Source organism: Phacochoerus africanus, chromosome 2 (assembly GCF_016906955.1).
Source record: "Phacochoerus africanus isolate WHEZ1 chromosome 2, ROS_Pafr_v1, whole genome shotgun sequence".
Taxonomy (NCBI): Eukaryota; Metazoa; Chordata; class Mammalia; order Artiodactyla; family Suidae; genus Phacochoerus; species Phacochoerus africanus.
The window spans coordinates 64,173,893-64,200,367 of NC_062545.1; the positions used below are offsets into that span (position 1 = coordinate 64,173,893).

At 39.8% G+C, this 26,475-nt stretch overlaps 1 protein-coding gene across 1 annotated transcript in view; it reads left to right on the forward strand.

Moving 5' to 3' along the window:
- Window positions 1–26,475, forward strand: part of KLHL32 (kelch like family member 32) — a 224,746-nt gene that overhangs the window by 85,215 nt on the left and 113,056 nt on the right. Inside the window, exon 4 of the mRNA XM_047761350.1 lies at window positions 15,201–15,308. Within this exon, the coding sequence (XP_047617306.1) occupies window positions 15,201–15,308 (108 nt within the window). The remainder of the gene's footprint in view (window positions 1–15,200; window positions 15,309–26,475) is intronic.

The window sequence follows — 26,475 nt, forward strand, 5'->3', positions numbered from 1 at the left end:
GTATGTCTGTCTGTTTATCATCTATCATCTACCTAAAATGATATGTTAGGGTTCTTCATAGAAACAGAGAGCCAATAGAATTTTACATGAAAAGATTGACTACAAGGAACTGATTCATGCAATTACTAAGACTGATGAGTCCCAAGATCTACACAGTCAACAAGCTGGAGATCCAGGAAGAGCCAATGTTTCAGTTTGTGTCCAAAAATAGGAAAAAGCTTTACGTAGCCCGTTGATTCAAATGTTAATCTTATGCAGAAACACCTTCACAGAAACACACAGAATAATGTTTGACCAAATATCTAGGCTCCCTGTGACCCAGTCAAGTTGATAAATAAACTTAATCATCACAGATGATAACTCCCAAATTGATATCTCCAGAAGGGACCCTCCCCTAAACTCCAGAACTTGTTTATCCAGCTGCCTGCTCAGCATCTCTACTTGGATGTTTAAGAGGCATCACGAATGTACTGTGTCCAAATAAAACTCCCAATTTCCTCCCACAAGCTTATTGCACAGTGCTCTCCATTTCCGTTAACGTCAACTCTATAGTTAGTGCAGGCCCCAGACTGCTGAGTAATTCATGACTCCTTTCTCTTGCAACCAGATTGCTCCATGGCTGTACTTTCAAAATCTATGCAGATTCCAACCACTGCTACTTCTACCACTCTGGTGCAAACTGGGATCAATTTTGCCTGGAGTTTTGCCGTATCTGCCAGCTTTATGTTCCCGCTTTAATCCTTGAGTCCCCAGAGTCTTATTTCAATACTTCAGCCTCAGTGATCTTATTGAAAGCAAGTTGGGGAGTTCCCATTGTGGCTCTGTGGTAACAAACCCGACTAGTAATCCATGGTGATGCAGGTTCTATCCCTGGCCCTGCTCAGTGGGTTAAGGATCCAGCGTTGCTGTGAGCTGTGGTATAGGTCCCAGATGCGGCTTGGATCCTGAGTTGCTGTGGCTATGGTGTAGGCTGGCAGCTGCAGCTCTGATTCAGTCCCTAGCCTGGAACATGTGCTGTGGGTGTGGCCCTAAAAGGCAAAAAACAAAAAAACAAAAAAAACAAAAAACAAAAAATCACTCATACACAAAAACAAGTCGGGGTATATCAGTTCTACTCGACACTCATTCAGAGTAAAAGCCAGTGTCTTTTGGGCTACATGATTCTACCTCATCAGACCTCCTTCCTGTAACTCTTGCTCTTCCTCCCTCCACTCCCATCACCAGTGGCCTCTGTGCTGTTTCTCAGATGTTCCTGGCATGCTGTCACCCCAGGGCCTTTGCACAGCTCTTTCCTCTGCCTGCATTACTTTTCTCCTAGATAGCTATGTGACTTGTTCTTCTTCAGATCTTTGCTCAAATATTCCTTTCTTAGATAGTAAAACTTTAATTTTATCTATGATAACCTAATTTTCAAAGAAGACTGTGGTTATATATTACTTATATAACTAGAAAATGGTGAAGACAAAAAGCCATCATAAATTTTTTAAAAAACTTTTTGGAGTCATAGGTCCAGTCAGCAAAAGCTCTTTTGCTTCTGAGATTTAGATGGTATTTATTCAGTAGTAACCTGGATGCCTGGGTCTATATAGATTCAACTGTAAATACAGAACTGGTCATTGATACCTGTCTCAGCTTTCACAAGTAAAAATAATTTTCATTAAAACTGAATAATATGTTTCATTTTTATCCGTACAGATCTCTTTGTATAATAGCTAATGGGTAGGTGGGGAGCAGAAGTAAGGCTCAGAGGCACGGGGGTACTGATTGTTTACTCCTCACACTTGAGAATATGGCATTGCTGATATTGTCTAACTTGTGCAGTATTGCTTGAAGCCACTAGGAAATTAGGAATCAGGGAAACCCGGACATCTAGCTCCTCTTAAGTTTTAGAGCCCTTAGCTAAATAGCTGGGGACCTAATGTGGCAGTGTTTGGTTGATTCCTTCCAATTTGTAATTCCAAAAATACCAGAATCCGGTTCAGAGTGGTACCTAAAGTACTACAATAGACTTTTTTTTTTGCTTTTTTAGGGCCGCACCCACGGCATGTAGAGTTGGAGGTTCCCAGGCTAGGGGTTGAATTGGAGCTATAGCTGCTGGCCTACACCACAGCCACAGCAACGCAGGATCTGAGCCACATCTTCGACCTACACCACAGCTCAGGGCAACGCTCGATCCTTGACCCACTGAACGAGGCCAGGGATCAAACCTGAAACTTCATGGTTTCTAGTCAGATTCGTTTCTACTGAGCCACGACGGGAACTCCTACAATAGACTTTTAAAGGCAAAGATGTCTTTAAAACGACCTACAAATCTAGCTCCAAATTTCTAGCGGTAGAAATTGACAAAAATCACCAACAGTTGAAAATATGCTCCATTTCTCACCTAAATCATAATCAGTTGTTGTCTACGAGTAGAGGTTGGCATTCTGCAACTTGTGTCTGCTGATTAGTCATTTAGTTAATGTCTACCAAGAAAAGCCCTCATGAACTAGCTTTTAAATTTAGCCAGAAAAAAATGGCACCATTATTGATGGCCTTGACATTCAGCAAAGCCAAATTAAGCAGTCAATCTGACGTTTTATAGACAGTCTGTTATAGAGCCTCACACCTGGTGGATGGTCGATAAGCATTAATTGCCTGGCCAACAATGAACAGCTACACATCTGTCTGTTATAGAAGCTGCAGTGTTTGAATAACGAGGAGAAGGCTGATTTTACTTATACTGTGGGATAGGAAACTTGTGAGCACCAAAAAGTATGGGGAGTTCTGTTTTTTTACGTTAAAATGGGTTCATAATTTCCTTTTGAAAATGCACACATTAGTTAAAAATAGTATTCCTGCCTTTAATTCAAGGTGAAGTACCAGTTAATAGTGGTAGTGGTCAGACAGTATTTCCTTTTTAAATAGAAAACTAAGAGCTCTAAACAGTCATTGTTAAATCCCCTTTTAAAATTACTTGCATCAGTGCCAGAGAAATCATTAACATTTCAGACAGATAACTATTCATTTCATTTCATGCTGATAGTGCACTGTGCTCATTGTAGTGAGCGTAGAATGATGAACTCTAGTCTGCATTTTATTCCTTTATTTAAACTGATTCACTTCCATTGAATATAAATACTATGAGATTAGATAAATACTTTTTATGTAATAATAATAGATAACTTTTTTATCATTTACTCTCTGTAGTCATTGTGCTAAGCACTTTATATGGTACCAAAGTTTATATTGAAAGATTGTTTTTTTTTTGCCAAATCTTTTTTATGTTTTAAAATTATGACTTTCATGCTGTTTTATTTAAGATCATGATTTTATTCATGCTTATTTAATCATAGTATTAGAGTTAACCTTAATTGCATCAGAAAGAACAAGAACACATGGATAATGAAGCTGATAAAAATTTTAAACCTTTAGAGATTTGAGTATTGAGCAAAGACAGATGTTTTATAAAAGAGGGACAAGCAGCTGATCATGTGAATCTGATGAATTGTTGGAAAGTGTTATTGGAATCTATAGATATGTCCTGATTCTGTTTATTGTTTTTATAAAAAACTGATACAAAATGAGTCGTCCACACTGTGGGTTGATCCAGCTGCCTGCTGAATCAATTGCTTTTAATTAGCTCATCTGATGTTGATTGGATTTGGGGCTTGTATGCCTGGATTCCTGAAGGAATGAATCACAGTATTCTCATTTAGAAAGATGTGACTCTAAAGTGATGAGAGATTTTTCATATCAAACAATTCATATCACTTTACAGATTATATATCTATGCATAAATATGTTTTATAGGATTAAAAGAAGCTTTTCATGTAGTTACTTTGGAAAGGTATTTGAGCTCTTGGGGATTATTCTTAAACTTTTTTTCCCCATTTTGTAAGGTGTGGAGATTTTGCATGTTGCCTGCATGCACAAAGCATCAGATGTGTTTGCAAGAGTGAACTTGAGCATATGCAACGACCTGAACACCTCATATTAGACTGGCCTCTTCTGCCTTGGATCAGGAAGGTTCCAGTGAAGTGGTTGCTTAGCAACTAATGGAGTTGGAGGAAACCATGTGTTAGCTGGGACTCTTGCCCTCCACTGTGTGAAGACCGGAACAATGAACAATGGGGAGGGTGGCTCCAGTGGGTATTGCCTGACTCACAGCTGTCAAACCAAAGTGATGAATAAAATGAAAGATTGAAAAGAGATGGTGCAGCTCGACTAGGTGCCTGTATTTGTATTCTTACACACCTGACTTTATGTTAGCATGTTGAAGAAAAATATATTGAGAGGACATTAAAAATAAAATAGGAACTGTTGAAATTTGGGGTTAAATTTTTAAAGAGTGATCACTAACTTTAATTGAGTTTTTAGAGTAGAATAATGAGTGGTAACTGAGGTGTTTCCACACTATTCAACATTTCTTCCCACAAGTTCTCTATAGAGAAGAGGTAAAGCATTTTACATGACGATGTCATGGATCTTAGGACAGAAACTGTGTTTTAGTGCTTGGACATATGCTTACTTTAGGATGCAGAGCTGGCACACCTATTCCTGCTTCCTCTTAAAATTTATGACAGACATCATAACTAGATCCTGACCACTGTCTCTTAAGCCTGGATGTGGCCTCACAGCCCTAAACAGAGCTCCATGCAACCACTACTAGTATGAGACTGGGCAGACAAGAAACTGCTTTGGCTTTTTTTTTAACTTGAAATATATTTGATTTACAATATTATGTTAGTTTCAGCTGTACAGTATAGTGATTCTGTATTTTTGCAGATTATATTCCATTATAGTCACTACAAGATAATGGCTGTAATAGCATATCCTCGTTACTTAACTATTTTATATATACGAGTTTCTATCCGTTGATCTCATACCTCTAATTTGTCCCTGCTCCCTTCTCTCTTCCCTTTGGTAAAACTCTAGTTTGTTTTCTATATCTGTGAATCTGTTTTGTATCTACATTCATTTGTATTAATTTTTTAATTAATACAAATGAATGTATTTGTATATTGTACAGAGTTTATCTTTGTCTGACTTATTTCACTTAGCATCATGTTTGCTAGGCCTGTCTGTTGCTGCAGATGGCAGTGTTTCATTCTTTTTAATGGCCAAGTAATATTTCATTGTGTATGTATACCACATCTTCTTAATCCAGTCATTTGTCAGTGGATGTTGGGTTGCTTCCATGTCTTGGCTATTGTACCTAGTGCTGCTATGAACATCAGGATGCATATTTTTTTTATAATTCACATTTTCATTTTTCTGGATATATCCAGCAGTGGAATCCCAGGATCGTATGGTAGTTCTATTTTTTTTGTCTTTTTTTTTTTTTTTTTGCTATTTCATGGGCCGCTCTCGCGGCATATGGAGGTTCCCAGGCTAGGGGTCTAATCAGAGCTGTAGCTGCCAGCCTATGCCAGAGCCACAGCAACGCAGGATCCAAGCCGCATCTGCGACCTACACCACAGCTCACGGCAACGCCGGATCGTTAACCCACTGAGCAAGGGCAGGGATCGAACCCGCAACCTCATGGTTCCTAGTTGGATTCGTTAACCACTGTGCCACGATGGGAACTCCGGTAGTTCTATTTTTATTTTTTACTTTTTGTTGGCTGCACCCACAGTATGTTGAAGTTCCTGGGCCAGGGATTGAACCCACACCACAGCAGTGACCCAAGCCATTGCAGTGGCCATGCCAGGTCCTTAACCCACTGCACCACCAGGGAACCCCAAAAATTTCTACTTTTGAATTACGTAGGAATGAGTCTGAGGGATTTGTGTCAATAGCAACTCTGAGGTGGCCATACAAAATTCCCCTTTAGGAAAATATAAGAAGGAAATGGGCCAGAGAAAGTCAACGAAAATAATTGGGAAAAGGAAGGTGACATGATGGATTTGCCTGAAGTCTCCTACCGCTCCACCATCCGGGAACATGGGATGATTTACTCTTTTGAAAGACTCATTCTTGGAACCATGGGTCTTTCCTTAACTTCCGTTGCCTTAGCAATAACCTTCCCTCCCTCTCCTCTGAATCTGAAGATCAGTGTTCACTTGCTGGGGTTTGAACTCAGGTCCCCTGCCACAACTGCAGGATTTCTAGTGTTGGCTTTGAGTGCTAACAATTTATGACTGAGAGAATTTAGAGTAGGTGCTCTTTAAGTAGGAGACTTAAGAGCTGTTACCATAGTGGCAGAAAGGCTATTAAGTGGAAGAGAGTGAGTTAATTGACCTTCTACTAGGACCAAGGGGAGAAACTTATCCTGAGGATGTCCACGATTCAGTGTTCTAAAAGTGTTACCAATACATCGTGTTCTCCTGTGAAGTGTTGAGCATCTCATCGCCTCAGATATTCAGATAGGCGATGCAGGGGGAGGACCCCCCCCCCCCAACAGCCGTGCCTCTCAGCCTCTGACCTGCATGTGGGTCACCAGGGATGCTTATTAAAACTCAACTTCTGGAGTCCTTGGTGGCCTAGCGGTTGGGGATACAGCATTGTCACTGAAGTGGCTCGGGTTTAATCCCTGGTCCAGGAACTTCCATGTGCCACAGACACAGCCAAAAAAAATCAAACAAGCAGATAAATAAAAGCTGTTCAAAGAACTTGTAATAGGGTGAGGCTGAGAATTACCAGGCCAGGAACCATATCTTACAAAACAAAACAAAACAAAACGTAGCTTCCCATCTAGTAGGTGTGGGTAGATCTGAGATTCTGCCTTTCTAACAAGGTCCCTGTGATGCCAATGCTGCTGGCCCAGGGACCACAGCCTGAGGTGTAAGGTGCCAGTGATCTCTAAAGTACCTTCCAGTTTTTAAAATTCTACTTATAGAAGAAAATCTGGAGTCTACTCATGATACTGTGCAGCTCTGATAGCCACATGAGGGTCTCTTCTGTGTCTTACAGCATTCTTCCTGACTGCCTACCGTATTTCAGTCTACACAGAATCTCTCGCTCTCCCTCCCCAGTACCTCCTCCTCTTCTTTTTCTCTTAAGGTTTTCAAGCTTTTATGATATTAATACCCTCTAAAAATGCCTTTTCTTCATAGCTGCTTCCCCTGATCCATTCTGACTCTGTATCACATCTGCTAGGTCTCTCCTTCCTATAAGCCCCAAATTCTGTCTTAGGACAGCTGTCAAAATTCAAGAAATCTAGGTTTGGTCTTTGTCGGTGTATCCTTAGTGGATCTGGAAAGCAAGATTGTGGCATTGGTTACAACATATGAGGACAGACCAAAAGGTCTCTACATAGGAATGATTCATCCAGTAATAGCTTATCCAGCATATTCAATAAGGAAGAATAAGAGTGCCATTCCTAAGTAGTTGAAAGACATCTAAAGATAAAAGAATAGATTTCTTTACATATGTGTAGTGAAGTATTGAAATCCTATGCCCATGGATATAACCATAGACCAGAAGGTAACAGAAGCACCAGAGGAATGAGAGATCTGAGAGAGTGACCCAAGACTAAAGCCAGATGTGTGGGTATCATTTTCCAAGGTACCTAACAGGTGACAAGGATAAATACCATTTGTGGAGAACCTGACTTCATGATGAGCAACAGCTTCTGGCCTTCATTTATAATTTGATTTGTGTCTTTTTTCCATTCCTTTCCATTCTCCCCCAGAACACCCAGGTAGCTGAAATATAGCCACATCATAGGAGGAGGAGAAATCTCAGGAGAAATAGGATAGACCATAATCAAGTTACTTTCAAAGGGCCCATTATTACCATGTAGTTAATTTAAGAAGTAACTGTGCCAGTAGCAAAGCTGTGAAGCACAGTTAGATTCTTTGAATAAATGAACCACATATTTGAAGATGTTGGGAAAACCAAAATGTCTCACAGTTGTTAGCATATAAAGTGAATTTCTCTTTATATGGCTAAAGTGAGGATAAACTGCTATTTCAGAAATATTAATTTTTCTGCCTATTTGACTATTATTTTCTTGGCCACACCCATGGCTTGTGGAGTTCTCCAGCCAGGGATTGAACCCATGCCACAGCAGTGACCCAGGCCACTGCAGTGATGATGCCAGATCCTTAACCCACTGCTCCACAAGAGAACTCTTCCCTAATTATATTTATAGTAATGTAATTTCACTGTGTTCATTTGTCCTGACATTTTATTCTCTTAGTGTACTATTATACTATTTGAGGAAGAATTAAAACAGTTGTAAATGTATAGGGGGAAAAACCCTCCAACCAAACATCCCTATTCTTTCAGGCAATTAAGCTCCTCAAATGTATTAGATTGCTTTTGCATTTATGAGATAAAGTAAGTAGTCCAACTCAACTGTGGATAGGACCCTTTTCTTTTTAATGTCGGGGAAATGGGCTCTTGTGGCTAATTGAACAGTCTCATTAACTGAGATTTACTATTTTATATGTGAGGTTTAAAGAATGCAATAAAGAATAATCACAGTTAACACTGAATTGAGCAAAATGTAATCTTTGTTGATTCAGAAGTTAGCTCAAATCTCTTTAACGCCTCATGGCCATTGCAAGCATCACTAGTTATAAAACCTATAAAAGGTATATAAAAAGTGTAGAGGATTAGATCTGCTGCAATCATTTTAAGTAGCTCTGTTCAGTAACTTCCTTAAGTTTTTTCTTTACTTGTATTTAATTCTCTCGTAGAGGATAAGGGTTGACTCTGCCCCCAAACAATCCAGTTATTTCATCTATAAAATCCTTTGGGTTCCTGATAAAATGGGAATTCACTGTACATCTTGCCCATATCCAGTGCAACTCCAAAGCTATGTGTAATTTGCCGGGTAAAAAGATCATATTTCACCAACTTTAAGGGCTTAAAAAAGTCTGTCGTCTGTCATTCTACTTATCTTTGAGGATATAGTAGAATTTCCAGTTGGTCAGTTTTACGGCATCATGTATCAGCCTAAAATTGGTTGGAGCTCATCTTGGGACTGCATGAAACCTAATGTGACCCAAGGAAACTTCATATACTGTGATTTTAGGACTCAATTTGTGTCATTTCTGTGTGAAATACAGGAGGAATGACACATTATAAATTCACAGCTCTCTCTGTGGTAGACACTTAAAGTGGATTGTATCCTTACAAACTGGGGTTTCTATTAGAAAGATTTGTGGTGGTTGGAGCACATTATCAGTCAAGAGTAAGCTGTGATGACTGTAAATCTCCTCCTGGCCAAGGTGCTCCCAAAGACAAAACAGTGTGAACCAAGAAGGAGTCTGTGCAATGTTATCCTATGTTAAGCAGAACCCTCCCATTCTCTGGCAGAATGTTGTGGCTTGATAGAGGACTTTGCCGTAGGTTCTTACTTTTTTCTAAATGTCTAACTTTGCACTCATTTGGTAGATAATCTTAAACTTGAACTACTTTTTACATCCCAGTGTCTAAAACACCTTACATCCAGAAAATTCTTTCTTATATCGAGTTCTTTTTGTTTTCAGCAATGTATAATAGCTGGATATCACTTGCAGCTGAATTTTTAAAGAGTATGTCAGTTCATTCTTCATTTATTGACCTGTATTTATTGCATGCATGCAATGCTAGGGTCTAGGGGCTCCATGGTAAAGAAGGGAAATGTGGTGACCACTTTCATGCACATTACAGTTTACTTTTCAGTAAGTTTGATCCTAAAAGATAGCACTCTTTGTCTCATCACCTATTCTGCTACAAAGGAGACTGCCCTTCCCCATGGACTCTAGCAGGCCTCTAGCAGGCCTCTAGCAGGCCTGTAGACATTGTTTGAGAAGCTCAGGCAACCTAGGCAGCTGGCGTTCACTGTATCCAATAGCCAGGTTTTTCCTTCTTTGCTGGTATCCAGTGAGGCTTTTCCTAATTGAGGTGCCTTGTAAGTTTATTAAACTCAAGACATTGACCTTGTTTTAAGTAGTTGTCTTTTTTATCTTTTAATTAACCGCTTTTTGTAATTTTAAAAAATTATAGGAGTTCCCATCGTGGCTCAGTGCTTAACGAACCCAACTAGGAACCATGAGGCTGCAGGTTCGATCCCTCGCCTTGCTAGTGGGTTGGGTATCCAGCATTGCCGTGAGCTGTGGTGTAGGTTGCAGACGTGGCTTGAATCTCGCATTGCTGTGGCTGTGGCATAGGCTGGCGGCTACAGGTCCGATTAGACCCCTAGCCTGGGAACCTCCATATGCCACGGGTGTGACCCTAGAGAAGACAAAAAGACCAAAAAGGGAGTTCCCGTCGTGGCGCGGTGGTTAACGAATCCAACTAGGAACCATGAGGTTGCGGGTTCGGTCCCTGCCCTTGCTCAGTGGGTTAATGATCTGGCGTTGCCGTGAGCTGTGGTGTAGGTTGCAGACGCGGCTCGGATCCCGCGTTGCTGTGGCTCTGGCGTAGGCCGGTGGCTACAGCTCCAATTCAACCCCTAGCCTGGGAACCTCCATATGCCGCGAGAGTGGCCCAAGAAATAGCAACAACAACAACAACAACAAAAAAGACAAAAGACAAAATAAATAAATAAATAAATAAATAAATAAAGACCAAAAAAATTGTATGTTTGCTTGTGACATTAAATTTCCAAGACTGTATGATATGCTATCAGGATCATAGTTTTGTGTTTTTAGAAATGGAGGTGATGGTTTCTATGATGAAGTCAGTCCTTACCTTAAAGGAAGGTAAAGGAGTGTGTGGTGAAGGGAGGTCTGCAGCCAGACATAGGAATTTTGAGTGGGATTGCCAATACGAAAGTCTTCAAAAGGAATGGATTTGGGCAGAGGGCAGGGGGCGGGGTGTGTGTTTCTTAGCTCATTCCAATTGGAATCAAAGGGAGACACAAGAGAATAGGACAATCAGCCTAGATTAGAGTAACAGTTTCTATTTATTAAGTATCTACTATGTGCAAGGTGTTATCCTTGATATTAAGCAGATTGTATCTAAACTTCAAGACAACCCTGTGAGGCTGGTATTATCCGTATGTACAGATACATGCCTGAGGTTCAGAGAAGTTAACAAATTAGCCAAAGGTCACATGTTCAAGGTGAATTACCTGCATGACCAATAGGCTATAGAATCAGGACTTGAATCAGATGTGTCTTTCTGCCCAAACCTGAACATTAAAAATAAAGCAAAATTTTCAAGGAGTTCCCTTGTGGTTCAGCAGGTTAAGGATTCCACATTGTCACTGCTATGGCTCAGGTCACTTGCTGTGGTACAGGTGTGATTCCTGGCCCAGGAACTTCCATATGCCATGGGCATGGCCAATAAATAAATAAATAAATAATAAAAAATAAATAAAACAAGGTTTTCAAAAGACAGGTGTAGGAAATACACAGGTAACACATGTTCATGTTAATCATCCAAATAATATTATATATAAAATGGACTGAAGTGATAGTCTCTTCCTTCCCTCTAAGTCATACTCTGTAATATAACCGCAGTGGTCAATTTGGTGTTGCTTTATTGCTTATACAAACATGTGCAAATATATCTGTACATTATTTAAGGGGTTATATTCTTTCCCCAACTCTACCAAGCCAGGTTTCAAATTCAGGAGCACTCAAGTCTCTGGGCGAGGATGGTTACATGTTCTGTGCCACTGTTTCCCTGGCTGCTCTTGGAAGGCTCTTAGGAAAGCAGATTCAAAAAACTCCCATGGCAACTTGTTCTGTTTTTTAACCTTTCCTCTCAGAAACTTTTCATTTAATTATTCCAGATAGGTTTTGTTTTGTTTTGTTTTTTTGCAGTTTGAGTCATTTCTGTCCTGCTCTATATATAGGTTGATGGAGAGCAGCTGGTCACCATATCAGATGCAAAACTTGAAAGACCTGAAAAAAGAAATTAATGTGAGGAATATTAAAAACTAAAACACTCATATGGTAAAAGAATGGACATTGAAAAAACAAATTTCTTTCAGGTTTTTTTTTTTAAAGCATCTGTGAGAAATCTAGAAGCAAATTTAGAATTACACAAATTGAAAGACTTGTATTGTAACCTGTGCTTTTTAATTTTGAAATTTCAGATCTTCTACAAATGCATAAGCAGAATCTAGTGAACATTAAGTCAGTTTCTTATTAGGATATTTTATCTATAGCCATAATTGATTTTAAAACCAAAAAACCCCAAACTGATGCTTTTGATGTATTAATTCTTTTAACCCAAGAATACATAAGAGAAACTTCATTCTGTGTCATTATTGTCATAAAATAGAAATTTCACTAAGAGCTTGCCATGTATCAGGCACTGTACTGAATATATATACTATGATGTAATCTTCAAACAAGTTTATGAAGTGGGTACAATTTTTGGCCCCATTTTTCAGGTAAGAACTCCAAACCACAGAGAGGTTACATGTTTATCATAGTTACTTGCCAGTGTTCAAACCCAGAATTGTTTGGGTACAAGTTTGCCCTTGGAGTTCCTTTTGTGGCACAGCAGAAACGAATCTGACTAGGAACCATTGAGGTTTCAGGTTCGATCCCTGGCCTCGCTCAGTGGGTTAAGGATCCGGCATTGCCATGAGCTGTGTTGTAGGTCACAAACACGGTTCGGATCTGGCATTGCTGTGGCTATGGCTTAGGCTGGCAGCTATAGCTCCGATTCAACCCCTAGCCTGGGAACCTCCCTATACTGTGGGTGTAGCCCTAAAAAGACAAAAGCCAAAAAAAAAAGAAAAGTTTGCCCTTAATCACTGTTTCATTAAACTAAAAATTATATGACTTCAAATCTAGTGTTCTTAACCTATACATAGTACTTAACTACCCTCTGTGGCATCAGTGGAAAGTCGCATTAACTCACTAGCTAACCATCTTGCCGTAAATACCATTTTGGCCATTCACATTTAACAGCTTCTAAAGAAATGTTAGCTTTCATTTATTCATGATAAAGTAAATTTTTTTTTTGTCTTTTGTCTTTTATGTTGTTGTTGTTGTTGTTGCTATTTCTTGGGCCGCTCCCGCGGCATATGGAGGTTCCCAGGCTAGGGGTCTAATCAGAGCTGTAGCCACCGGCCTACGCCAGAGCCACAGCAACGCGGGATCCGAGCCACGTCTGCAACCTACACCACAGCTACGGCAACGCTGGATCGTCAACCCACTGAGCAAGGGCAGGGACCGAACCCGCAACCTCATGGTTCCTAGTCGGATTCGTTAACCACTGTGCCACGACGGGAACTCCTAAATTTTTGAAAGTTAAATATATTCTGAATGCTTACTATTTAATATAGCAAATATAATTGCATATATTACATGTTACATTCTCCCAGTGTCTTTAGGATATTTTGAATGTTTATTTTCTCAAATTGTAAGCATTTAAAATACTCTTTACAAAATTTCTCCAATGACAAGAGAGCAATACGTTTGTATTTCTAACAAAATTTTAGCTTTATCAAGGAGCAGCCTATTCATTATGAAACTTACAACTTTAATGCAATGAGATGGAAATGAGGGCCTCCAGAAAGAACGTTGGACCATCAATTAAAACCACTCATCCATACATAATAATTTAAAACATATAAAATAGTGAGGCTCAAAAATAAATATATCTCAATAAAAAATTACTAGAGGGTGAATATTAATCCATTGGTAAAACAAAAAAAAAATCACCTTTTAAAATTAAAAAGAATGGACTGAAATATTAAAATTAAAATTAAATTAAAAGTATGAACTGAAATATTACCACATAGAACAGTGAGGGCTGGTGTGTTTGTTTGTTTTGACTGAGAAATTAGCCCAACTGCAAAATCTGAAGAGACAGTCCCATCAAGACTTCTCTTACTGCTGACACCAATTGCAAGTTTGAGGAGATGCCTAAAACTACTCTCATGTTTGATAATTTGCTAGAAAGACTGCAGAACTCATTGGAAGGTTATATACTCTCATGTATGGCTTATTACAGGGGAAAGACTACAAATAAGAACCAGACAAGGGAAGAGGTACATGGGTCCAGAAGGGGACCTCCTGTGGTGCTTCTGGCCATCTTCCACCTACGGAGTCAGTGTCCCCCTCCTAACCATGCTCTGTGACAAGTGCACAGAGGGCTGCCAACCAGGCAGCTCACTCAAGTTTTTGGTGTTCAGAGTTTTTATTGGTGCTCAATCAAAGACAGTTTGTCTGGCTGACCTTTCATCTCCAATCTCTCCTGGCAGTCAGACTGATGCTTTTAATCTCTAGTTCCTCTGGAGGTCACAACTGAAACAGTATAGCCCAAAGCCCCCATCATACACCATGCTGTTAGACTGTCCGTGGCCAAAGTCTTGGGAAACAAAGATGCTCCTATCAGGTAGGATATTCCAAAGGCCTAGAGATCATCTCCCAGAAACCAAAGGCAAAGCCTGGACCTCTCTTTGGGTAAGGTTAATTCTTCATTACACAGATGTACACTTTTCTAAAGGGTGTATTTCATCATTAGTAGCCCAAAATTGAATATTCTCTTTATTATGTCAGACTTGTTAAAGGTATGCACATTTGTCTGGGTGGTTGTTGTCATTGTTTTGATGGAAGGGAACCTATGCCTTTGTTTAATTTGTTAAGTTTTCATTTTTTTTTTAATTTTAAAGTTTTCCTGTGACAAACTGATTTTCAGTAAGATGGTCATTTGGAGAATTGGCTTGGAGGCAAATTGATTTTCACTGAATAACTTAGACAGTGGTTCTCAAATTCAAATACACATCAGAGTCACATGGATGTCTCATTACAATCCAGATGGTTGCATCCCATTTGGACTTTCTGATTTTGTGGGTCTAGGCTAGAGCCCCAGTACTCTTTACTCTAAGGAGTTCCCAAAAGATGCATGTTGCTGGTCCAGAGGCTAGACTAGGGTGTGGCAGATGAGAGGAATGAGATGTGTCATTGAGGTGAGGCAGAAAAAAGGGAGACAACTTGGGAGACAAGGCACTACCTTCTCTGTCCTGTTGGCAAGAATGTTCAGAACTGCTACCTATAGCATGGTTAGCTCTGGGACCCCAGGATTGAGAATGACTTCAGGGAGTGAGCGAAACCCAAGTGACCCCAGAGGACAGCTGTGGGATTCACTGCCACTCTGTGCATGAAGTACACAGAGCCCTAAACAGTAGTAACTGTTTAGATAGCAAAATGATTTGCAGTGGCTTGTTTGAAGGAAGCTTTGGGGAAGCATTTCAAACACACTAAAATCAATCTTTAACCTTTAAAACGTTTTCTTCTCTCCTAGTTTCTCTAGGACTTTGTCGTGTTCCATTGCTTTTTAAGTCCCATAACTGTATTCTTTCTCTCCCACCTCAGGCCATGTTCAGTCTTTGTATGGTGGAAAGTGGTGCCGACGAGGTGAATTTACATGGTGTGACCAGCCTTGGCTTAAAGCAAGCGCTGGAGTTTGCATACACAGGACAGGTAAGGTACCAAACACCATCTGAGAGGCTTAACATTTTAACATTTTCCCTGAGGAATGAGATTTAGGTATTTTTCTTTTTACTCATTTTTTTTTCAATGCCCATACTCAAACTCATTTATTTTTATTCTTATTTTGTGCATAGTAAATTTTCTTTACTGAAGTTTACTAGAAAATAAGTTAGTTACTAGAGAATAATTTCCTTTTTAAAATAGTTACTAGCTTCTTTTTCAAAAAAAATTATTTATATTTATATTTTTTATTTTTGCTTTTTTAGGGTTGCAGGTGCAGCATATGGAAGTTCCCAGGCTAGGGGTAGCCTTGGAGGTGTAGCTGCCAGCCTATGCCACAGCCACAGCAACGTGGGATCCGAGCCATGTCTCCCACCTACATGACAGCTCATGGCAATGCTGGCTCCTTGACCCACTGAGGGATTGAACTCACATCCTCAGGGATACTAGTTGGATTCATTTCCGCTGTGCCACAGCAGGAACTCACCCCCCCCCCATTTTTAATTTAAATATAATTGACTTACAATGTTGTGTTAGTTTCAGGTGTACAGCAAAGTGATTCAGTTATACTGAAATATATAAATATTATTTTTCAGAGTCTTTCCTCTTATAGGTTATTACAAAATATTGAGTATAGTTCCCTGTGCTATATACAGCAGGTCCTGGTTTAGGTACTTTTCCTGTTATTCATTTTGATGTTAAAAAAAAAGTTTTACATCTACTTAATGTTATAACTAAAATAATGGAAAGGTAAGTAAAACATTTTGATTTTAAATATGACCCAGGGAACATAGTATTTTAATCTTAGCTCAATGGCTTGCTGGTATAATTTTAAAATATCCTAAGGAATTATTATGTGGGAAAGAGTTTGCAAGATAAGTTAATTCTCATTGCTGTAACTGAAACTCAGTGACTCAATGGCTTTATTGGCTTAAAAACAAGACCAAAAATTTTTTTAAGCCCTGAAGAGCTAGTCTAGCATCTTGGCACTCTGTCCTCTACATTTATTTCAGGCAGGATCAGGGCCTCAAGTAATAGATTAGAATGTGATGGTTTAAAAGCCAAAGTTGTTCATCACTAAAATTGTTTAGGATTTACAGAGATTACCAGGGAACATTCACTTTATTTCTTTTCTTTTTTAAATGAAAGGATAATAGTGACAAGGAATACAAGTCCCTGTATAACTATTACAGCAAATCAAAACAAAACTGCATAAAAACTGTATGAATCCAGATCTGAAGTTTCATGGTTCTTATCTATTTTCATGTTGGTGAAGCAAGTATTAGAACACACAAAACCTTTCCATTTATGTATGTATATATGCATGTATTTCTTTAAAGGCTGCACTCGCAGCATATGGAAGTTCTCAGGTGAGAGATTGACCTGCACACTACTGTAATGTAGGTCACAGGTCCTTTAATCCGCTGTGCTGGGCCAGAGATCAAACCCACACCTCCCCAGGGACCCGAGCTGCTGCAGTTGGATTCTTAACCCAATGTGCAATAGTGGGGACTCCAGAACCCCTCCTTTTAGAGTTATTTTTAATTGGGTTACAGTTGGCATATAACATTGTTTTAGTTTTTGGTATACAACAGAGTGGTTTGCCATACATATATATTACAAAATGATTACTAAAGTTTAATTAACATCCACACCACAAATTTTTTGTGTGATGAGGACTTTTAAAATCTACTTTCTTAGCATCTTTCAGATATAAAATACAGTATTGTTAACTGCAGTTGCCTTGCTGTACATTATATACCCAGGTCTTATTTATGTTATAATTGAGAGTTTTGACCTTTGACTCCCATTCTCCCATTTTTCCCACCCTCCTCACTCCCCTTTTCATTTGAAATTTCATTTCCTCACCTAAATCAAACCAGGTGCAGACTAGATGTTTACCTTCTTTACAGGGTTTTGTTCTTTAATTCCATTTCATCCTACTCATGTTCAGTGTCTTCTGTGCTAAAATAAGGGCTTCTTCTCTTGGCAGGCCCACTTCCTGCGGCGGGGGGGGGGGGGGGCGGAGTCATATACATAGTTCCATGTCCTTACAGTGTTGGGAGGTATGATAGAAGCAGAATACAAGACACAGTGGGGACAAAAAGGAGTATGTGATTAGCTGGGGCCATCGGTGCAAACCTTCACCAAGAAGGTGGTGTTTGGGTCTTGGAGAATGTTGGGAGTTCACCTTTCTATTACATTGTTTTATTTAGAGGCTTATTAAGGTATATGATATTATCCATTCTCTTCTCTAGAGGTAGTAGAGTTTAAGGTATGTTCCATAGAATAACGAGGGAACTCTGGCCACTGCAATAAAAATAGTAGATATATATATAAAAGGAAAAAGTGATCCATCAAGTAGCAGGTATAAAGTAGAATAGAAAGGAGATAGATCACAAGTTCAGGTCAGCTCAACCAAACTTTATGCCTTAGAAAATTAAGGCAGACAGTTATTGTTCACAGAGTTGCCAAAACATATTCCTAGTGAAGATAATGCATAATGTGTTGTATGCTTTTTGGTTTATAGACATAAAGAAAGATACCAGCCCTAAATTGTGTCTTGTGTATATTTCTGTCTTCACACCTGAGTTTAAGCTGCATCTGCATGTGCCCATCTCTAAAGTATAATTGATAACTCATAGTTCATACCTCACTGGTGTGCAGTGGGGATGCAATAGTAAAAATATTGTGGTTTTTTTTTCTTTTTTTTGGCCAAACCCACAGTATATGAAAGTTCCAAGGCCAGGGATCAAATCCAAGCTGCACTTTGAACCTACACCATAGCTGTGGCCATGCCGGATCCTTAATCTACTATGCCAAGGTCGGGGATCAAGCCCTCACCTCAGTAGCAACCCAGATTGCTGCCCTCAGATCCTTAGCCCACTGCACCACAGTGGGAACTCCTAAATAGCATTTTTTTGATAGAGCTACCCAAGTAAGTGGTTTCTAAGATGCATTAACAATGAAATGGTTTAAGCTCAGAGGTTATAGTCTGTAAATCATGCTTAAGTCACAGGTAAACAAAAGAGCACAAAAATTGCTGTGAACACTGAAGTAAAACATATATGTAAATTTAAGTGGCTGCCTTATCATTTGCCTTGATTTACAGTTTCTTTCACAATGGTGAAGTTTACATGTGTGTGTAAACTTATATGTATAGAAAATATATATATATTTCCTCACCCTAAAAGTGCCCTTTGCTTCACCTGTTCATTTCTTCTGCTCTCCTCTTGAAAACCGCTGACTGATCTTTTTACTGTTTTTATAGTTTTATCTCTTCTAAAATGTCATATACTTGGAATCATCTAGTTTGTAGACTTTTCAGACTGGCTTCTCTCACTTAGCAGTATGCATTTGATGTTCCCCCCTGTCTTTTTGTGAATCAATCATTTTTATTGCTGAGTATTCTTCCATTGTTAGGATATGAAGGACATCCTTTTACTTCTGGTTTTGGGTGATTATAAATGAAGCTGCTGTAAGTTATATACATATAAATGTGCCTGTGGTACAAAGGATCTGTGAAACATGAACTGAAGATAGTATAAAGGCATAAGGAGAGCTGACTTTCAGAAGGGTAAGAAAATTGCTTGGGAGGAGGGAAGAAGTTTGCCAAAGGTCAGGCATATTTTACTGCCTGGGAGTCGTATGCTCATATTTTACTTTTATGAGGAAGAAAGCCAAATAAGAGAACACACACACACACCTACAGTTAAAAAGAAAGTTCTAGGGCAAGACCTGGAGTTGAATTTATTCTGCCCAGTGACCCGTTGTTGATGTTGCTTCCACACATAGAGCCCTGCAGCACATACAGCAGTAACTCATCTGTTCAGATTGTGCTCTGAGGGGACAGGAAGTAAGCTGGCATTTCATGGAGCACCCTTCGCAAGAGCCAGGGCACTGCCCCAGGCACTTCATGTGTGCCATGTTCCCTAATCTTCTGGACAGCTCTGAGGAATTCAGTGATCTCACAGTTAAAGATGATAAGCCTTTGAAGGTGCACTAATGACCAAGAACAGTCTCCCAGGGTGTACTGCCCCAGTGAGTCAAACTCACCTCTTAATTTCAAATCCATTGTTTTTTCCTAATGTGCTATGTCATTAAGAAAGGGTTAAGTGACATCTGTTATACTTTGATGAAGGAGGCAGGGAAGTGTTTGGACATTTCAGAGAGTGAACTCTTTTTGATGATTTTTTCAACCTGCCTCCGAGTTACGGCACTATGCTCTGTACATGATTATTCTTTCCTGCAGAGCGTAAGTTGATACAGACTTTCTTGGACAACATCCATGGCAGTTCGGTTTCTTAAACACCACAATGGGATTTCATAATAAATCCGTTTTCCCTTTGAGACATGAACTCAGATAATGGCAAAAGTGAAATTGTAGTGTACCTGGAAAATGCAAGAAAGCTGCTTTCTCTTACTGTGGAAGTGAAATTAAAATTAAACAAAGAGTTTGGAATATGGGAATGTGAATAAAAGCCTAGTTCTTCAATTTCTTAATTGTTATTTACTGTTGTGGACATTCACTGATATATGGTCTGTAGCCATGATATGTATATAGATTTGTAAAAATCAGGATTAACGTTGAATTCATCTACCTGTAGCTGTTTCTACTGACAGTTGATTATACCTTTAGTCTGTTATAGTAAGCATAGTATAAAATGTTAAGTATTATAAGTGTCTGAAAATCATTGCTGTCTTGAGAAAGAAATTGGAAGTATAGAGTGGGTGTAGTGAGTGCCACTAAGTGTAACAAGGTGTGTGTGTGTGCCTCCTACACACTGTTCTAAAGCATAGCCTTCTTAAAATTGGTCATAGATTTCATCCAGGAAAATTTATAGAAAAAAAGCAAACTTTCCCCCTAATACTAACACATCCTTAAAATACATGCACTTTTCTTACCAAGGAACACACACAGGGCTGAGCAAGCACACACTCTGCCTTCACGATAATTAGAGGCGTGCCCCTCCTGTGTGGGTGGACCCTGCTTGGGGTGGAGCCTGAGTAAAGCCCCATGTGCATCGCAGCCCTGGTGGGTGACTTTGCACAGCTAGACGCAGCAGAATTGACTGCGGAGGGCAGGGGAGCCAGGCTGCTCAGCAGGGCCTGTTCTGGGCTGGTGCTAGGAGCTAGGTTGGAAGCAAAGGGCGTGATATAAACTCTCGCTTGGCAGATCTGCCTTGGGGAGAAAAGGACAAAGTGAACCTAAGAAAATGCCAGCTCTCACTCCCTATGCTGAACAAGGGACCCTCTTACCCGGGACTCTGACTGTCTCCTTGCTTTCCAACTCTGGCCAGAAATTAATTCGTATCTCAGACCAGTCCTGAGTAGAAGAGACAGGGCAAAAAAGGAGAAAAAAAAGGAGAGTTACTGTCATGGCTCATGGGAAACAAATCTGACTAGCATCCATGAAGATGCAGGTTCAATCCCTGGCCCCACTCAGTGGGTTACAGATCTTGCATTGCCTGAGCTGTGGTATAGGCCAGCAGATACAGCTCTGATTAGACCCCTAGCCTGGGAACCTCCATATGCCATGGGTGCAGCCCTTAAAAAAAAAAAAAAAAAAGAAGAAGGAACAAAAAAGGATTCTAATGGAGGTGTTGCCTGGTGGGGAGGAATCCCAGTCCAAACTGGACAAGAGATCAGCCACTCAGAGCAACAGAGGTTGCCAAGAAAACCTGGCCAGACAGTGAGGAGCACTTAACACCAAAACCCTTTCATAGGGAGAAGAGCCCTGCTCAAAATGTGGAAGGATATGCAGTCCCAAGGTTTTTTGTTTGTTTGTTTGTTTGTTTTGACCATGCCCTTGGCATGTGGAAATTCCTGGGCCAGGGATTGAACCCACTCCATAGCAGTAACCCAAGCCATAGCAGTGACAGTGATGGATCCTTAACCCACTGTGCCACCATGGAACTTCGATTTGCAATTCCCTTTGAAATGTCCCAGCAGTACCCCTCCTTGCTGACTTTGTCAGTCATGAACCAGTTACATCATGTCTGGCAGATAAAAAGAATTTTTTGGTATGTGTTTTTACTCTTCTTTTCTCTTCATATCCAGTAACTCCAACCCTAGGCAACTTAACATCACGGAAGAACCCATTTCTGTGGAGAAACACATACTAATTACGCTTCTCCGATCTAGAGGATGCTTTACTATAGTCTTCACAAGGATATTTTGTGTCACTATTAATATTAATATGTTGAAGTCTTTGGAAATCTAGGAAAACATGATACTCTGTTGAGTGAAAAAAACCTTTTTTTTCCCAGCTATGTAATTGTGGTCATGTAAAGATACTCATGCAATCAGGAATTGAAAACTAGAAGAACTTGCCCCTTAATTTTCATGCTCTTGTGTAGTAAAGGTTTTCTTCCTGATTCTCATCTGATTCCTTAATGTGTTCACATGACATTTTTTTTAGCACTGATAAGGCAGACACTATAGCATTGTATTTTGATGATCCTTGAAACTGTGTTTATTCTCCACAACAGAATACTTTTCTCTGGAGACCTGAGTGTCAGACCTGGCAGCAGAGTGACAGGAGTTGTAATTGGAACTGCCTTCTCATAGTCCACCCCTTCAGGGCTAGATGTGTCACTTTACATGAGAAAAGTTTACTTATAAACATGACGGGGTTGAACTAAATGGTAGCACATAGAACAAATCTGGGAGAAATTTTTCTTAAGTGCTTCTCTTTGGAGCAGTGTTAAGACTATACAGTGGTTTAAATATTTTAGCTGCAGCATCCTTTCTTCACCTGGCAGTACTTTCAGAAGCCTGGCAAACAAGAGGCCCCCGGGGTACCCACACAGTGCCCCAGGCTCTTGAGCACTCAGTCTAAAATCTACATACTAAAGAAGAATATTTTGAATTGTGCATATGGTGATTATTCTCTTCCTACCTTAATTCTTGTCAGAGCTATGCCAGAGTCCATACCTGGATTGTTGACATAGAAAGTTTGAGAAGAGTGAAATGAAGGGAAAAAGCGCAGATTCCATCAGTGAGTTTTTGCTTTCTCGGATCTTTTGAGACTCTCTATTACTTGCCTTTGGAGAGCTTTTCTCTTTTATCAGTTCACTATTGAAACAAACAGACAAGCAGATGTGTCTGCTTGTTTTAGGGGGGCAAAGTGGTTGCACGTCTCCATGCATGGTTTCCTAGAATGTGTCAACCAACTTGACAGACAAGAACCACATGCCAGATGAAATTTTAATGGCGTCTCATGGTGTCAAGTAAAAAAACAAATCCTTGACCTGACTTGGTGGTCAAAACTGATAAGGACAGGTTGGAGATCTAAATGTTTAATGTGAAAAACTAAGGACTTTTAGACTGACTCTTAAAAGCTTACTTTTCTCAGCTTAGGTCCCAAGAACAATGTCACTGAACCCACACCCTGTCTGTTCCTCATGGAGAACAGTGATTCAGATAAAGTGAAGTCACGTGAGAGCGCCTCCTGCTGTAGAGCAGGGGTCAGCTCACCTGACACTCTACCTTGTGCCAGCCTGTTCTCCCTCATGATCTCCCTCATGAAAGCCGAGCGAGTACTGTCTGGTCAGAAAGGACTCAGGGTGTCGTTGTACTGCAGGCCTGACAAAGCCATTTGCTCAGTGTAACAATGTCTAAAATGGTCTCTGTTCGAGGAATAACTGTGGCCCTCTTCTAAAGTCAGTTTTCCAATTTGGTAATCAAACTGATAATTTTGATACTTTTAAAAAGTGCCTCCTCATCTGACAAACACAAAATAAGGAAGCTTCATTACCAAAAAAAAAAAAAAGAAGAAGATGGGGGGTGGGGAAGGAAATCCATATTTCTTACGATATAAATGTCCGAAAAGGCAAAGAAAGGCTTAGATTAAAGGGACAACTAAATGGGAGACCTGAGCCTTGACAGGATCCTGAACTGAAGGAGGAAGTGCTAAAAAGAGCCCTGTTAAATCAGTGACAACCTGGAATTCCAAAAGTGGGGCGGAGGAAAATATTGTATCCGTGTAAATTTACCAAGCGGACCACTTTCCTGTGGTTATATGATGGAATAGCCCTTTTCTTAGAACTATATTCATAAATTGGGACCTCATTTATGGAGAACTACTGAATTCTAATCAGAGTCACTCAGAATAAACAGTTCAACAGAAATATTTATGAACATTACCAAAAATGATAGAGACATCTGTAAAGTAGAATTCATATGTTTTACTATACTTATTTGAATTGCTTCTTTCTTCCTTAAAAATAAGTTGTCTGTAATAAAGATGCAGTACATGAGTAATTTAGAAAATTCTTTTCCTTTAAACATGGGCGCCATGATCAAGAGCCAAGATATATGTAACTTAACCTCATATGATTCAGGAAAAAATTACATATGCACACAGAGAGAGTATAAATGATAAAACAAATAAGATGTTAACAGTCCACAAAGGGTAGGTAGATGGTTTTATTTTAATGTATTCTTTTTGTTCTTGAAGTTTTCGACCTCTGAAATTATTTCCAAATGGAAGATTTTTTGTTAAAAAGCCAAAAAAATAAAAAGTGTTTCCTGGCTTTTCCGTAACAATTTGCAAGTTTGGGGTTTCTTAGTTGTCTGATAGTCTCTCTGCAGAAGGAGAATGCCCTCCTCACCCACCACCATTTGATTCAGATACTGAGACTCACGGCACCACTTGTGCACCAAGAGGCTAGGAAAGGGTTTATTACTTACATAATGTGGCCTTATGGAGGAATAAAGGGTGACCCAGTAGGTCCAATAATGGTTTGAGAGAGCAAATAGGGGCGAATGATCCACTTTGGTGTTTATTGTGGTTTGGAGTGGAGCTGGAGGGTTGCCCATGCAGGCAGGGGCATATGTAATTTGAACTTCGCACCAGCACCAAGGGAGAGGGTGCTCGGACTTTCTTGTATTTTCCCAGCTGCAGGGCAAGCAGGGAAGAACAAGTGGTGGCGGTTTAGAGCTGTCAGTAGTCACACATCAGAAGTAGAGTCAGACTGTGGTACATTCGTCTAGCACTTGACTTGAGTAATAGTCACATTTTAGGCACAGGTATTTGTCTTTGGGACATTGTGAAACTTAGCCACTTAATGAAAACAAAATGTGTTTGAACAATTTGCTTGCAGCACTTATAATCTTGGCATCAGTTCTGTGCTGAGGGTCCCATTGTGGGCCAAGGTGCTGGAGCTCATGTGTACAGAACATGCATACTGGACACACTCTGAGGGGCTCTGGGTATCTGAGATAACACTGGATGGCAAGGATGCGCATGACCCCTCTGTGTTTTCACACCATCTTCATTGTATAAAACTCCATTTAAATGAGCTGGATTTGTTGCCCTTGGATTCCCCCTTCTTCTTCCTTTACTCTTTACCTTCTACCCCACCCTCCTGCCAGTACAGGGCACAGAAAGAGAAGTATTTCCTGTATGTTCTTGATAATGGCTTTATTGTCAGAAGTGGAGCAGTAAGCAGTCAGTTCTTTTCTAGTTGATGTCCTCCAGTGTAGAAACAGATAATATCCAGCAACTCAAAATAGTAGATCATCCTCACTAAGTTAACTCAGGGTGGATTTTGAGCTTCTGTGCATTTGTTTCTCTTTGTCAGAACGTTCCCTTGTGAAACATTTTTTTTAAAATTTTTACATGTCCATCTGATATTTTTCCTTTGGCATGGTGGATGAGCATTAGCTTTTGTTTGGAATATTTCTAAGCAGAAATCATTACAGTTGTGTTCTTTCTTGATTATTGGAATTTTTGAGGGTTGGCTGTACTCAGAATCATTCCCTAAGGAAATTCTTACCCTTCTTTTAGGTGTTGCATCAAATCACCTCTGGGTAGAGGAAGGTTAACAATATATATATAGTGGAGAATCTTGATTAGCTCCTTAGTTTTCATAAGAAAACGTCAGCTTATTGATGGCTTTTTGAAGAACGTGAACTTTTCCCCATAATCAGCAAAAGGGGATGATTACATTCCAGCCTCAGCCTGTTTGCTAGAAAACTCTCACTAAAAGTTCTTTGAGAGAAATTATACACATAATGGATTTCTAGAAGATGGGCAGCCTATCTCTTTGGCTTGGTGGTTCTCAGTGTCATCTATCAGGCCACCTTTACTATCCTGAAATGAAATTTTTTTTTTTGCTTTTCAGGGCTACATGAAAGTTCCTAGGTTAGGGGTCGAATCGGAGCTGTAGCTGCCAGCCTATGCCACAGTTATAGAACACGGGATCTGAGCCACATCTGTGACCTACACCATAGGTCACAGCAACGCCAGATCCTTAACCCACTGAGTGAGGCCAGGGATCGAACCTGCATCCTCATGGATACTAGTTGGATTTGTTTCAGCTGAGCCACGATGGGAACTTCTGAAATTTCTAATAATGTAACTTATGCAAATTGATAGAGGAAAGAAAATATAATGAAAATAATAGGTATTTTAGTTTGTCTCTGCTGGAATAGAACTCTTTGGAAGACATACAGAAATAGTGGCTTGTCTAGAGCCTCATGCTGGGACGACTGCATCCAGATGCAGACTGACACATGGGTGTTTTGCCAGCAACTGAGATACTACAAGGGCATGCCCTTGGTAACATGATTTTCTGAATGAGTGAACAATTCTTAGTAAAATTTCGTGAAAGACAATAGTCTTTTCTTGGTTTCTATTGTGGTAGCATTCCTGGAAAATACACTTCAGTGTATCTTGACACAAAACAAAGCAAAAAAAAAGTGTTTATATTTGAAACAGTGTTAGATTCTAGGTTTAGAGTTTTATAAATAAGTTTTTCACTTGGGTACATGTCTGGCAGGACGCTCAGAAGTTCGGGATATATAGGGCAGTTCTTTGTGGTTAGTGGCTGTCCTGTACGTTGCCTGACCACCGCCCAGTAAAGGCCAGTAGTGTCCCCCTCCTGGGCAACCAAAAAACACCTGCATGCATTTCTCAGTTGCTCCCTAGAAAGTTGTAGTTCCTCCATTAAGAACCACTGCTCAGCTACTCTCAATGTTATACCCAGATCAAGGTATCAAGGAAGAAAAATCAGAAAATTGAGTGTTTGAATTTGGAAGAATCTCTTTAGTAACTTTTTATACAGTTTTTTTTTTTTTTTGTCTTTTTGCTATTTCTTGGGCCACTCCCTCGGCATATAGAGATTCTCAGGCTAGGGGTCCAATCGGAGCT